This window comes from Dryobates pubescens, chromosome 15 (assembly GCF_014839835.1).
Source record: "Dryobates pubescens isolate bDryPub1 chromosome 15, bDryPub1.pri, whole genome shotgun sequence".
Classification (NCBI taxonomy): Eukaryota; Metazoa; Chordata; class Aves; order Piciformes; family Picidae; genus Dryobates; species Dryobates pubescens.
The window spans coordinates 21,626,052-21,641,149 of record NC_071626.1 but is presented as its reverse complement, the minus strand read 5'-3'; the positions used below and the strand labels follow the sequence as shown (position 1 = coordinate 21,641,149).

General features: G+C 42.4%; 1 protein-coding gene across 1 annotated transcript in view; it reads left to right on the top strand.

Moving 5' to 3' along the window:
* Nucleotides 1-15,098, top strand: part of PIK3C2G (phosphatidylinositol-4-phosphate 3-kinase catalytic subunit type 2 gamma) — a 227,113-nt gene that overhangs the window by 161,287 nt on the left and 50,728 nt on the right. Inside the window, exon 26 of the mRNA XM_054167841.1 lies at nt 4,952-5,061. Within this exon, the coding sequence (XP_054023816.1) occupies nt 4,952-5,061 (110 nt within the window). The remainder of the gene's footprint in view (nt 1-4,951; nt 5,062-15,098) is intronic.

Sequence of the window (15,098 nt, the reverse complement as noted above, 5' to 3'; positions counted from 1 at the left end):
AGGATCATCCAGTTCCAACCCCCCTGCCATGGGCAGGGACGCTTCACACTACATCAGGTTGCTCACAGCCACATCCAGCCTGGCCTTAAAAGCCTCCCAGGGATGGGGCTTCTACCACCTCCTAAGTAGTCATGAAGGTTCAGCAAGCTGTATTCCTGTCATAAAGCATAATTTTGCACCTAAAGGTGCAATGTAGGGGATCCTAAGTCAAAGAGCCTCTGGAAAACTCAGGAGTATCCCTGCTCTCTCATTCACAGCAGTAATGCCTACATTTCTGACCAGGTTTCCTGAAACGTTGTGCTCCAAATACAGCTGCATCTTTTGTCCATGTCCTTGTCCCCAGTACAGTCCCTTTTTCTGCAAGCTGCAGAGATAATGATGTTAGATTACTCTGGGATAATAGAGAGAGAGTGTTAGGAAAATGTTATCAGCAGGAGCTCTGAAATAACTAGCTATCTCTGCCTGGATATAACTCAGGTTTGTCCATATTCACTGCATGCTGCATCTTCTTTTGGTTTTGCTGATCTTTGGAGAGGTAATAATGCTCAGCTGAAAGTCAGCATAGAGATGTGGCTTAGTCAGTGATCTGTGGTTCAGTCAACTGTGCTGCATTTCTAATTGAAAAATAACTGGCAGCATACTCCCATCCCACTGATGAACAATTCATATCAAAGAAAATTAAGCAACTTTGCAAATGCCATATTTTTGCCAGTTTGGAAGAGCAAGTCTGGTTCTGCACTTGAGGTGGGGCATTGGTCAGAATCTGTAAGTATCAAAATGTTTTAGTTGCATGGATCATTTCTAGAAAAGTAAATAGACTGTGAAGGAGTTCCACTTGGAATTAATTTCAGTGCAGAAGAGCAGATGCTATCATGAAGGCACAAGTTAAACTACCCACTGCTGGTTTGTATCAATGACAGTCTAAGATTTCTCTCCCTGTCTGGGAGTCTGCATCATTAATCTTTCCTTCCTCTCCCACATTCTTTTTACCTAGATGCTATCTATAAAACATAGTTAAAAATACAAACAGTAAGGGTATTTCCAAAAAGTACAGTCCTTCACAGGAGTAGTCAACTGTGCCCTGGATGATCTTACTATTAGAGGTTTCTAACAAACCAGGACCATGAATAATCTGTGGAGTTTGGCCCAGATGGAAATTAATGCCTTTTTGTGTGTGTGTGATGAGCGGCATGTTTCTAGAGCTGGACTGACATTTGCTGCTGGGAGTAAGAAATAATCCATGAAGCTTCCATCATTTTCCAAAGCAGAAACATCTGTGGGACACCCAAGAGTCAGCTGGCAGAGTTTAGCTGCATAAACACCTGTAGTTCATCAGCTTTGCTCTCACTGAAAATTTGATCTGAACTGTTTCAAGGAGGGTGATCAGAGGACATAAGCACCTTTTAACTAAAGAAAGGCAAAATCCATTACTGATACAAAGAGGGTATTTTAGGTAGAAAATTATTAAAGGGGGCTTAGGGATTACACTACACAGCAAGTAATTGATCCACTTGCCTTTGTTGTGACAAAAAATAGGTTGACCTAATAATATAAAACAGGAGAAAATACCTAGACAGAGCAAATCTAAGACTCAAGAATTCTGTGTTGCCATACAAGTCATTTCACCCTTTTAAACTCAGAGATGCCATCTGGGAAAAGAGAACCAGGAAACACCCTTGTTGTGGAGGTCTAACATATGGAAAGTACATGCCACGACTATTCATTTTTCATGGGCTGGTGGGCTGAGCAACACACACCATCACTGAATTCAGGCCCAAGGAGAGTGTAGGCAGCTCCACTCAGGCAGAAGGCATGGGATAACTAAGTGTGGTAGGTCAAGACATACATGTGCCCAAACAAGGGGAGCAATGCAGGCACTTAAACTTAGACATCTAGTGACATTTGAGTTGCCCTAGGCGACCTGTAGTTGTTTTCTGAACAGTTGTTCCATGTCTTGTCTAATTAGCATCTGGTATCACTATCCAGAGTAATCAGAAGCCTCCACTTACCAGGGGACTGGAAACACAAAAGTGATGCTATGTGGAGCAAAAGGGATGAAGCAATATAGTAAGCCTTTAGGACTCCCTTGAAGCCAGCAAAAGCAATTTGTTTTGTTTTGTTTGGTTTTTTTTTGCTTCACCAGATAGTTTTCTACCTTCTGCAAAGCAGAGAACCTAAATGTTTTTCAGTTCTACTGCAGATCATTGAGATTATGTTCCTATCTAGTGGTTTTCCCTTTCCTAATGCCTATGAATTGACCTTTCTTTTCTTTTTCCTTCTTCCTTAAAGAAAAAAGAAAAAGAAAAAAAAAAAAAAACGGAACAAGAGTTTGTATCATCATTTATAAATGGGTGAGAGGCATACAGATAAATAACATTGTGCATAGTCAAGTGCTAAATATTGTTACTGTCCCTGTTCTCAACTCATTTAAATTCACCTCATTGGGCTTTCTGCCTCTCTGCTCCTTGCTAGCCAAAACTCTCTGCGACAGGAACCTCACTGTCCAGTGGTAGTATACATTGCTGTATTTGGTTTGGCAGAGCTGGAGTTAGTTCTCCCCATTGCATCTTTCATAGTGCTGTGTTTTGTAGTGGTAGTTGGAAGAGTGTTGTTAACACACCAGGGTTTTGGCTGCTGCTAAGTAGTGCTCACACAGCACCAAGGCTGTGCTTTTCCAACATTACCCCCAACAGTAGGCTGAGGGTTGGGCTAGATCCTGGGAGGGGGACATAGCCAGGCCAGCTGACCCAAGCAATTCCATACCAGATGACACCAGCTCACATATAAAAGCTAAAGGAAAGAAGGAGGTGTGGGGGGCATTCATTAATGCTGTTTGTCCTCCAGAGCAACCACTACACATATTGAAGCCCTGCTTCCCAGGGTGCAGCTAGATATTGTCTGCTGAAAGCCTTTTATTATATTTTCCTTCTCCCCTATCCATCTATGAAAGGGACTGATTGAGTGGCTTTGGTGGGTATCTGACCCCAGCCAGGGCCAAACCACCATAACTGGCTCTAATATGAAGCAAGATTTTTCCTCATAATACCAAAAGGACTTAAAAATATTGAGAAGGTTTGAAGAAAACACACCACCCCTCACCTCTTTTCCCCTTATTCTGTTCTTTGCAACCAAACCTTAAAACAAAAGCAGTACTTGCTTTTTGTTTTTATTTGCAACACTTGATGGGGCATTCTGTCTGAAGTAGACATAAATATCAATGAAGAATGCACAGCAGTGACTGAAATTCAGGTACATTTCTTTCTAAGAAATGTGGTGGGGTTTTTTGCTTCATTATACGCAAAACATCACTCTCATGACAACCTCATAGGATTCAACAAGACCAAATGCAAGGTCTTGCATCTGTTGGGGCAATCCCAAGAGCTGATATAGGCTGGGCAGTGACTGGCTTGAGAGCAGCTCTGAAAAAAAGGACTTGGGGTGCTGGTGGATGAGAAGCTCAACATGAGCCAGCAGTGTGCACTTGCAGCCCAGAAAGCAAATCACATCCTGGGCTGCATCAAAAGAAGCATAACCAGCAGGTCAAGGGAGGTGATTCTCCCCCTCTACTCAGCTCTGGTGAGACCCCACCTGGAGTATTGCGTCCAGTTCTGGAGCCCCTGTTACAAGAGGGATATGGACGTGCTGGAAGGTGTCCAGAGAAGGGCCACAAGGATGATCAGAGGGCTGGAGCACCTCTCCTATGAGGACAGACTGAAGGAGTTGGGGCTGTTCAGTCTGGAGAAGAGAAGGCTACCAGGAGACCTTGTTGTGGCCTTCCAGTATCTTGATGGGGCCTACAGGAAAGCTGGGGAGGGACGTTTTAGGGTGTCAGGTAATGATAGGACTAGGGTAATGGAACAAAAATAGAAATAGGTAGATTGAGATTGGATGTTAGGAAGAAGTTCTTCCCCATGAGGGTGGTGAGACACTGGAACAGGTTGCCCAGGTCGGTGGTGGAAGCCTCATCCCTTGAAGTTTTTAAGGCCAGGCTGGATGTGGCTGTGAGCAACCTGATCTAGTGTGAGGTGTCCCTGCCCATGGCAGGGGGGGTTGGAACTAGATGATCCTTGATATCCCTTCCAACCCTAATAATTCTATGATTCTATGATTGTTGAGGGGGGAAAAAAAAAGGTAGGCTTTCAAGTGAGTAAAAATTATTTTATTGTTGACATTTTAAAATGCCTGAAGTAGCCTTCATGTGCAGTTGGACATACTCAGTTGTCTATCCTACTTGCATTGTTACTTTGCAGGGGGAGTGTTTGCATTTCCTGTTTTTTTTTTAACCTATCTTGGCCAACTAACTAGGACAGCTGCATTCCTGGAGAATGATACCCTTTCCAGAGGGCAGTTCTCCATGCACAAGTCAGGAATTGATTCTTCTGCTCCAGGCAAAGAGTCAAAAGGAACTCTTCTCCTCCAGGGAGTGAATCTATGATCCTTTGCAAGAGAAGTCCAAAGCAGTGATGGTGGAATCTGTAGTTAAAAAAGAAAGGTGGTGATGTGCTAAATTGGATTAGGACTAAGATAACACAGAAAGCATTGCAGGAATGTGGTTACTACTGCTCAGGTGGCTGAATTTGGTGGCCTTCTCTTTATTACCATTAAAATGCTCTGAGGGAAATGTAGCAATGCACACATCTCTTTATCACTATTACAATGCTATGAAGGAAACATAGCAATGCACACACTGAGATTATGATATCTGGAATGGATTTGTGATTCTGACTCATGCCTCTTTCCAGTACCTCAGTGTGAAGGTTTGTGAGGAAATATACTCACTTTAGTATTCCAGGCATTGTGCTAGCTTCAGAACCACTTTTCAGACCTCAAAGTATTTGTGTTTTACAAGGAGGCCTTTTTGGTGTAAAACACTTGTTTTCTCATTTAACCCAAATTCATTTAAATTGCTTTTCAATAGAACAGTGAACTAATGTCATTTCTTTACTTTAAGATGCTGCATGCAGGACTGCCTGAGCTAAACAGTATTCAAGACCTGAAGTATGTCTATGATAATCTCCGGCCTCATGACTCTGACCTCCAGGCTACAAGCTACTTTACGAGGTAAAAACAGAACAGAATCCAGAAACATTATCTCCTTCAGGCATGATGCAAAACTGTCAAATGAAAAACAAACAAACAGACAAAACCCCAGCATTTCTTTTTGCTGTGCTAAGAGGTTGTAATCAGTGAAACTACACAAAAGGCTAATTTGTGTTCACATGTTTACTTTTTAAAAGTCCATTTCTTATGCATGTTATAACCAACCTCAAGCTTTTGGAAGAAATAGTTGTGTGTTTGTGGTACACCTGTAACAAGTCACTTAGTGCCTAGACAGTTCTTCAGCTTTTGTGACAAAGCCAACCTGGCTTATAGCTACCCAGCCTTCCTCTCTGCTTTTGAATGCAGTAGCTACGTGTGACAGGATTTGGACTGCGTAAAAAGGTTCAACTTGTTAATGGACTGAGTGAGGACCTGGAATTCCTGATTTTAATCACTGTTCTTTTGACCTTCTGTGTTGCCTTAGGCATGTTACTTGCCCTCTGTTAGGCATAGTTTCTCCATCTGCAAAATGGTACTGATTCTTCTTTTCAAGCACTTAACAGATTAGGTGGTGTTGGATTGGTTGATGACTTGGACGCGATGATCTTGAAGGTCTCTTCCAACCTGGTTTATTCTATGTATCTATGTATCTGTTAAAGGAAAGCATTGCCTGTGAATATAGGTATGTTTAAAGCATGTTTTGTGCTAAGAAAATGAAACTTTTCACTTGTTTGTGGTAATAACTGGGGATTATTGATGAGGAGTTGCAGATAATGTTTATAAAATCAGTTTGAAGCCCTCAGTCCTAATCTTTCAGGTCAGGCCTCTGCATTACACATAATTCCAACTTTTGATGTAATCATGCTCTAGATGGAGCCAGTGGAGACTACATTTGGAAACTCATTTCTCTGTTCTAAGCACAGTAGTAGAAAAAAGTCTCCCTGTCTAAGCCTGCCCCACACAGCACTATCATTTCCCAAGGACAGACTATGAATTCACACACCCTGGACACCATGTGCATATGCAAAGCAAGATGGACTTTTCTGACACTTTCCCCTGGTGCAAGTGCAGGGCACGTATTCAGTTCACAGCACTGGGCTCGGAGTGAAAGGCTTCCTTCAAGAGCCTTGAAGGACACTCCCCTAAGGCAGCACAGTTCCCTGCACAGTGCAAACTGCCCTGAGGCAAGAGCAATTTGCCTACCCTTCAGTACAGCCAGAGGGCATGCTGCAATGAATAAATGAGATGAAAGCTTGAACTGGAGGAGCTGACCCAGTCTCATTACTACTACAGAGGCCCATATGAAGATTCTGGGCAATTTGAATTGTGTTATTCATATGTCTCCTTTCTGTGTATCAGAGTCAGAAACTGAGGCAGCAGGGTTGGAGAAGGCTGCAACTCTACCTAAGAGAGTTTAAGGGAGGCCCTTCTTTGAAGAGAAAGATCAGAACTTGTCAAACAAAACTATTGTTCAGTTATACATAGCAGAGCACTGACTTCTCCTTTCACATTTGTCCCCCTCTCTTTCTCTTTTGTCCCTGAGCAAATCTGTTTTATTTTTAAAATTAATTACAGCTTCACATTTACTATCAACTATCTTATCCTTTCCTTTAAAATTTTACTTATTCCCAGATTGCAGACTTTTCTTTCCACTTCCAGTGGGAACTGTGTAGTTTCTAATGAAGTTGTAGAAGTCAGTTCCATCAAATAGTTTGTGTCTGTCTCTTATGGAGTAAAAATAACCCAACAATTGATTTAGTTAGTAAGAAAAAAAGGCTAGGATACACATAACAAACAGGGAAACGTGAGTCTTCAGGGTGAAATTCTCCTTAGTGTCATGTAAAGCTCAAAGCTAGTGCCCAGTGCTCTTCTGGAAGTAAAAGGGATCAGTATGCTTTTCAGACGGGTTGGGGTTAATATCACTGCAGTCTTGTTTAGCTGAAAGATAAAGGATGAAGGCTGGGTTCAGGACAGAGTGGTGGCTCCATGCCCTTTCTTGGAGTTGGGCAAGATAGGTGATAGGAAGGAAGGGTGAAGGAAGTAAGGGACTTATGAGTGGGAATTTACCTGCAGTCTTTCTCTTCATGTGGAATAAGCTGGCATTAGGGAGGAGATGTGACTCAACAGTCTTTTGGAAGAGTCAGTGTTCTTTGTTGCCTGGTAGAGGTTTATGTTAGGGTTAGGAAGTCCTGTTGAACCCAGACAGACTACAGTTAAGACTCAGAGGCCAGCAAGGCATTCTTCCTGTTAGATTTCTTGGTAGGATTGGTGTTAAGGGAATGAAGGCTTTCAGAATGGAAATGCCACTCACGTCCTGCTAACTGACAAAACACGTCGTGGTGCGGATCTGTACAGTGCTGTGGGCTCCCTTCTCATTTGAAACTATTTTCTGCTAAAATGTTTTAGTGAACTCCAGACCTATTGCCCCAATTCCCTTTGAATTGCTGAAGTGCAGATTTGTCCATAGATCTGTCCATGGAACTAATTGCATCATGCAGGAAAGTAAGATATTGTTTTGTTGCATAGTTTTTTTCTGTAATACTCTTAGGATATCATTTTTGTGTTTCTGTTATATATGCTCATTTGCAAGGAGAAAATCTCTTTAGCTTATGATTTTCCTCAGATTTCATTTCTCTTGGAGCTTTGTTTTTATCTCTCTATTTTAAGTTCTACTCATGCTTCAACATGATTTGTGTTAATTCAACACATGTATTAGCTAACAATTCTCTGTGTTTAGACACAGGCAGCACATCAGGCTTCATACCTACTGGTGTTATAAATTCTGAAAAGTGTATCTCTGCACTTTTCCAAAGAAAGCCTGTGGGATGGCCTGGATCTGTGCAGAACTCTATGAGCATTTTCTGACCTGCCCTCAGGAATGTTAATATATTGAGAGTTTTGTGAGCACTGCATTACCTACATCATCTTTATTCCTGACCTTCAGAAAAATTCTTCCCTATCTCCTTGTTATATAAAATGTCGAGGTGAGGGGGGAAAAAAAAATCCAGTTACACACTTCTCATGGCACTCTGTAGCTTATTCTATATCTATTTTTCAAGATGTCCTTAGAAAGCCAAGGAAATTGAAAATTCTGACTATCAGCATAATTTCCAGTAGCTCTCAATTCCCCCTCGATCTGTAGCTCCCTTTTCTCCAAAATTACTTCCAAAACCCACTGTATTGTTTTTAAAAAGTTCTTTTCTAGGCAAGGAGTGTTGTCGCTGGAATGTTCAACACTGCCAACAGAAAGTTACTTCTTGCTCCAAGTACAAGGTGGTTATTGTAGTCTTTCAGATTCAGTCATATAATGTATCTGCTGAAAACCCCAGTCTTCCACCAGTGGAAATGGGAGAACAGTAGATCTTTGTATTTCTGTGGAAACAGGTTGCTTTTAGCAATTGTCTAGGTTTGGTTTGAACAATATTCCAGACATTGCCTCTACTGTTGTTTAAAACCAACAGGAAATGATGAACGATGTCACAAATATTCCTGGCAAAATAATATGAATTTGTTCATTGCTGTCACCTTTTTTAGCCATCAGAATAATGCTGCTGGAGTTTGGACTGGAACATGTTGACCCCTTTCAGGATCACAAAGCATTCTGTGTTTTACCAGATTCCTTTGCTTTCAGTCTTGATTTAAGATACTTTCAACAATCAGTGGTCTCGTTTGTGCACTGTGTTCTTCTCACATTGGGTCAGTTCACTCTTAGGAGCTGATGAGTGGCAGTGTTAAGCTTCACATCTTACAGCCTTCTGGAAGGTCACACCCTTATATCGTGGATAAACAATGCACCAATTGAGAGTTAAACAAGAGTAGCTGTGTTTGCTTGTCAGTCTTGTGCACCTAGTGCCAAATGAAACACTGCTGCTCTCCAGCTTCTGCCCTGAACTCAGTTTGATCCTTGAAACTCCATTTGATCCTTTCCCCTCCCTCCCTCTTCCCCTGGCACTGGTTTCACCAGAAACTGGGAGCCCACCTTACCTCTTGATATAATTTTTCTCTTTGGTTTTCTGCATATGTTATTCAAATGTCAGCATGGTGTGGCATGATGCCTGTGATTTTAAGTGTATCTGTAAAAGGATGTAGATGTTAAATAATTTTAAGGTCTTAAGGTTAGCCTAATGGAGTCACTGTCCCTGGAGGTGTTCAAGAAAGGATTGGATGTGGCACTTGGAGCCCCAGTTTAGTTGTCAGGAGGTGTTAGGTATTAGGTAATAGGTTGGACTTGATGATCTCTGAGGTCTTTTCCAACCTGGTTGATTCTGTGATTCTGTGATTGCAGTATCAATCTAACCCTCTCATAGAGTCTTGTAAGTAAAAGATGTATGGTACATCTGACAATTACCATCAAAGCACCATTGCATATCTTCAGCAGCCTGACTGAAGGGGTTGCCACTTGGGTCAGCTTCCATCTTTACCTTATTTAACAGAATGGTTTGTTAAGTACCTGTCATTGTCCAAGTCAAGCATATCCACTCGAAATCACGAATGCCTGCAGTTGCAAAAATGGCCAATTCACAGCACCTCCTTTCAAAATGTGATGGCAGTCTCCAGCTGATCAGCCAATCCCTGTTTCTCAGGTGGTTGCAGATATTCCAGCAAGAAATCTCCCAGAGGGCTGAAACACCAGGGAAAGCTGATGGCTTTTGAAAAGACACAGACAAAATTACACTACTAAACTTTCTTTTAGCAGCATTCAAGCACTTTGTGAAGGTTGTGGTATGTGTGCCTCAAAGGAACAGAAGGCAAACTTTCTCCTTGAATGTATGTTGTTCGAGGCTTTCATACTGTTGCACAAACCCCACCTGCCACCAGCTCAGGGGAGAGGAATGTCTGTCCTGGGAGAAGCACACAAGAAGACTAGTAGAGAAACTAGTCTATAAAATGCAGTTCAAGGGAGTACCTTGTATGCTCAGCCCATGGGATCAGAGTTACTCTGAAAGTAAATCTGGATTTTAAAGCTTTGCAAAATAAGGGGTAGCAAGAATATGATTACTGCCTGCATACTATCACAGTGGGGAATTAGGTATTAAAGTGAAGAATTATCAGTGCTGTACACAAAAAGAATATCAATGGTCTGTAAATAACTGTTGCTGAAAATTAAAAAGTCTGTTCCTGAATCCAGCCATTTTCTGGGAAAGTCTGTTAAGAGCTGTTGGGGGGCATGCTACCCAACTTATTTTAAACTGAACCGTGGTAAATTAATGAATGGAGAAGGTGTATGTCAATTAAACACCATGTTCATTAATACCTGAGAATCCCATGAAAATATATTTTGCTCATTACACTTTGAATTATTTTCAAGCCCAGATGAAAACGAGGAGCAGGATGCCATCAAGAATGATAAAGAAAGTTATTCTGAAGTTTTGGGGTGAATATTTTTTGGTTGTAGATACCAAGACTAAGATCTGGATAACTTGTCAGTGCACATCCTCTAACAAGAGAGTTGTTAGCTATTGGAATGTGCTGCCCAGGGAGGTGGTGGAGTCACTGTCCTTGGAGGTGTTCAAGAGGGGATTGGACGTGGCAATTCATGCCATGGTTTAGTAGTCACGAGGTCTTGGGTGACAGGTTGGACTTGATGATCTTTGAGGTCTTTTCCAACCTTGTTGATTCTATGATTCTATAAGACTGTGGAGAAAGATTGTGTGGCAAAAAGATCTAGGTACCCACCCTCAGAATACCTATGCCATAAGAACAGTCTACCTTCTAAAACTCAAGGTGCCCACTGCCACTAGTCACTTTTGAAAGCATTAGCTAATCTTTACATTCATCTCCGTTTACACAAGCAGCCAACCATCCATTTTACCTCGTACCATAATGTGACAGTTCTATAGAAAGACTGTGAGCCAAATCTGAAATTCAAAGCCAGTTCAGCAGGTGGAAAGTCATTAGTTTTCAATAACCCTGGATATTTTACTCATTTTTCTGAGAAGCAGGGCACACAGTAATATCTGTGTGGTAGGATATTGTCATGTGAAAAAAAAATACATTTTCTGCCTCAAAGCTGCATGTTACAAATAATGTGCTTCCCAGTTAATGTTATTCTAGTTAATGATAGTTTCCTTTTTTTCTCCTAATTAATCTCTGCATTTGGTGCCCATTGTATAGGTCCCCTAAGTTTTCCCATTCATACTCCATTAGGCACTAATTCTCTGAACAGCTTGGGCTACCAGAGCTCTGAAATAACTGCGAGATCTTTGTGAAGGCAGAGCCTGCTTTAGACACAAAGATTGTAATAGCCTAGGCTGCAAGAGGACATCAGCAGCAAACACCTGTGGCCTTACCAACTTCTTCACCTCCAGCTAAATTTAAAGTGGCTGTAGAGAAACGTGCATGGGGGTCTCAAGAGAGTTCAAGGAGAAAGGGGATCCACCACTGATCTTTAGAATGAACCTTAAAAACAGTAGCAGAAAGAGGAGCCAGATATCACAATGTGATAACCTGGGTCAGTGAACTAATCCACACACACAAAAAAGAAATGCCACATTAAAAAAGGTAAGGCACATTGGTTTGATGTACCCCACTGCTCTATAGATGGTTAGGTACCACCCTGTGGGAAGCTGTGGGAAAGAGGATTTCCTTAAGCTACTTTGCCCTTAAAAGAATGCACAGAGAACCACAACAAGAGTTGTTTTACCTTGCTGTGAAAACACACTCTGAGATGCCATCAGAAGAGCAGCAAGGCCTGTTCAATTCTTTGTTGATCACATGAGATAAGGATTGCATAATATTTTCTGTTCTAACTGGGAGGACAGCATACAGAGAAAATAGAGTATCAAGAGGGAAAAAACAACATGTACTTAACATTTTTATTTCATTTTAAATGCAATAATTTAGAATAACTCACAGGAAAAATCTGCAACAATGACAACAAAAGCCTCTGTTTAGGTTTAAAGTATGTGATTAGCAATCTGGGTGTTAAAAGCATTTTAGACTCTTAATGGACCCATGGAAAGAGCAGCAAGCTATTAAAACACTGAATTGTTTAAATAGTGGTGTTCTGGTATCAGCTGTTCTGCATAGTGATGATGTCCAAATTAATGCTGGTTTATAAACAGAGGCTTGCTTGATGTGAATTAAAATGCATGGGGTTTAGCTGCAAAGTTAATACACCTCATAGTAATGCTGTAAATTCCCTAACTGCTCTACTGCACTATGGCCCAGTTACAAATTCTATGACCTAAACCATGTCTTAGTGATTTAGGGAGTGTTTAAACTATGCATTAAATTAAATACATAGGAGTTAAAAAGGAAAAGTTAAACCACAGGTGCAACCTAATTGTTCAGCATAGAATTGATTTTGCACCAATATTGTGAAATCGTATTTGTTTTCTTGTTTTCCATATGAGTGTTATTTTGTCTGGTTTATTAAATAGTCTGCATGTATCTGTTTCTGGAGAATGTAATTAATAATGGAGGTAATTAATAATTGAGATAATTAGCTGAACCAATTCAGAGATACCTTTCAGTGTATTACATTAAGAAAACCATATACCTCTTCTTCCCTCACTGCAGTCTGCCTAATTGGTGTGTGATAAATTCATACAGTATTTTTGAATGAACTTTCAATTTGGGAGTAGTGAGACAGGCAGCTATCTGCAGGCAGAATGTTCTCCTTTTATTGGTATGATTGCAACTATGAAGCTACAGACTTTAGCCAGAATGTCTGAGATCATGAAAATTAGGCTAATACAATGAACGCAGTTGGTTTTGATTGATTGTAGTATGCAACCCAACCTACTCACAGAAATCCAGGAACAAGAATTTAATTTGAAATGGCAGGTGAAGCATTTGCTCAGCTTTGAACAGGGGATGATGAAGATGCTTATGTGTATTGTCAGTCCTTGTAAGCTACTGATATTCCAAAACTGGGGAAGACGAAGGAAGGAAGGAAGGAAGGAAGGAAGGAAGGAAGGAAGGAAGGAAGGAAGGAAGGAAGGAAGGAAGGAAGGAAGGAAGGAAGGAAGGAAGGAAGGAAGGAAGGAAGGAAGGAAGGAAGGAAGGAAGGAAGGAAGGAAGGAAGGAAGGAAGGAAGGAAGGAAGGAAGGAGAGAGAAGGAAGGAAGGAAGGAAGGAAGGAAGGAAGGAAGGAGAGAGAAGGAAGGAAGGAAGGAAGGAAGGAAGGAAGGAAGGAAGGAAGGAAGGAGAGAGAAGGAAGGAAGGAAGGAAGGAAGGAAGGAGAGAGAAGGAAGGAAGGAAGGAAGGAAGGAAGGAAGGAAGGAGAGAGAAGGAAGGAAGGAAGGAAGGAAGGAAGGAAGGAAGGAAGGAAGGAAGGAAGGAAGGAAGGAAGGAAGGAAGGAAGGAAGGAAGGAAGGAAGGAAGGAAGGAAGGAAGGAAGGAAGGAAGGAAGGAAGGAAGGAAGGAAGGAAGGAGAGGGAAGGAAGGAAGGAAGGAAGGAAGGAAGGAGAGGGAAGGAAGGAAGGAAGGAAGGAAGGAAGGAAGGAGAGAGAAGGAAGGAAGGAAGGAAGGAAGGAAGGAAGGAGAGAGAAGGAAGGAAGGAAGGAAGGAAGGAAGGAAGGAGAGAGAAGGAAGGAAGGAAGGAAGGAAGGAAGGAAGGAAGGAAGGAGAGAGAAGGAAGGAAGGAAGGAAGGAAGGAAGGAAGGAAGGAAGGAGAGAGAAGGAAGGAAGGAAGGAAGGAAGGAAGGAAGGAAGGAGAGAGAAGGAAGGAAGGAAGGAAGGAAGGAAGGAAGGAAGGAAGGAAGGAAGGAGAGAGAAGGAAGGAAGGAAGGAAGGAAGGAAGGAAGGAAGGAAGGAAGGAGAGAGAAGGAAGGAAGGAAGGAAGGAAGGAAGGAAGGAGAGAGAAGGAAGGAAGGAAGGAAGGAAGGAGAGAGAAGGAAGGAAGGAAGGAAGGAAGGAAGGAAGGAAGGAGAGAGAAGGAAGGAAGGAAGGAAGGAAGGAAGGAAGGAAGGAAGGAAGGAAGGAAGGAAGGAAGGAAGGAAGGAAGGAGAGAGAAGGAAGGAAGGAAGGAAGGAAGGAAGGAAGGAAGGAAGGAAGGAGAGAGAAGGAAGGAAGGAAGGAAGGAAGGAAGGAGAGAGAAGGAAGGAAGGAAGGAAGGAAGGAAGGAAGGAAGGAAGGAGAGAGAAGGAAGGAAGGAAGGAAGGAAGGAAGGAAGGAAGGAAGGAAGGAGAGAGAAGGAAGGAAGGAAGGAAGGAAGGAAGGAAGGAGAGAGAAGGAAGGAAGGAAGGAAGGAAGGAAGGAAGGAAGGAGAGAGAAGGAAGGAAGGAAGGAAGGAAGGAAGGAAGGAAGGAGAGAGAAGGAAGGAAGGAAGGAAGGAAGGAAGGAAGGAAGGAAGGAGAGAGAAGGAAGGAAGGAAGGAAGGAAGGAAGGAAGGAGAGAGAAGGAAGGAAGGAAGGAAGGAAGGAAGGAAGGAAGGAAGGAAGGAGAGAGAAGGAAGGAAGGAAGGAAGGAAGGAAGGAAGGAGAGAGAAGGAAGGAAGGAAGGAAGGAAGGAAGGAAGGAAGGAGAGAGAAGGAAGGAAGGAAGGAAGGAAGGAAGGAAGGAAGGAGAGAGAAGGAAGGAAGGAAGGAAGGAAGGAAGGAGAGAGAAGGAAGGAAGGAAGGAAGGAAGGAAGGAAGGAAGGAGAGAGAAGGAAGGAAGGAAGGAAGGAAGGAAGGAAGGAAGGAAGGAAGGAAGGAGAGAGAAGGAAGGAAGGAAGGAAGGAAGGAAGGAAGGAGAGAGAAGGAAGGAAGGAAGGAAGGAAGGAGAGAGAAGGAAGGAAGGAAGGAAGGAAGGAAGGAAGGAAGGAGAGAGAAGGAAGGAAGGAAGGAAGGAAGGAAGGAAGGAAGGAAGGAAGGAAGGAAGGAAGGAAGGAGAGAGAAGGAAGGAAGGAAGGAAGGAAGGAAGGAAGGAAGGAAGGAAGGAGAGAGAAGGAAGGAAGGAAGGAAGGAAGGAAGGAGAGAGAAGGAAGGAAGGAAGGAAGGAAGGAAGGAAGGAAGGAAGGAAGGAAGGAAGGAGAGAGAAGGAAGGAAGGAAGGAAGGAAGGAAGGAAGGAAGGAAGGAGAGAGAAGGAAGGAAGGAAGGAAGGAAGGAAGGAAGGAAGGAAGGAGAGAGAAGG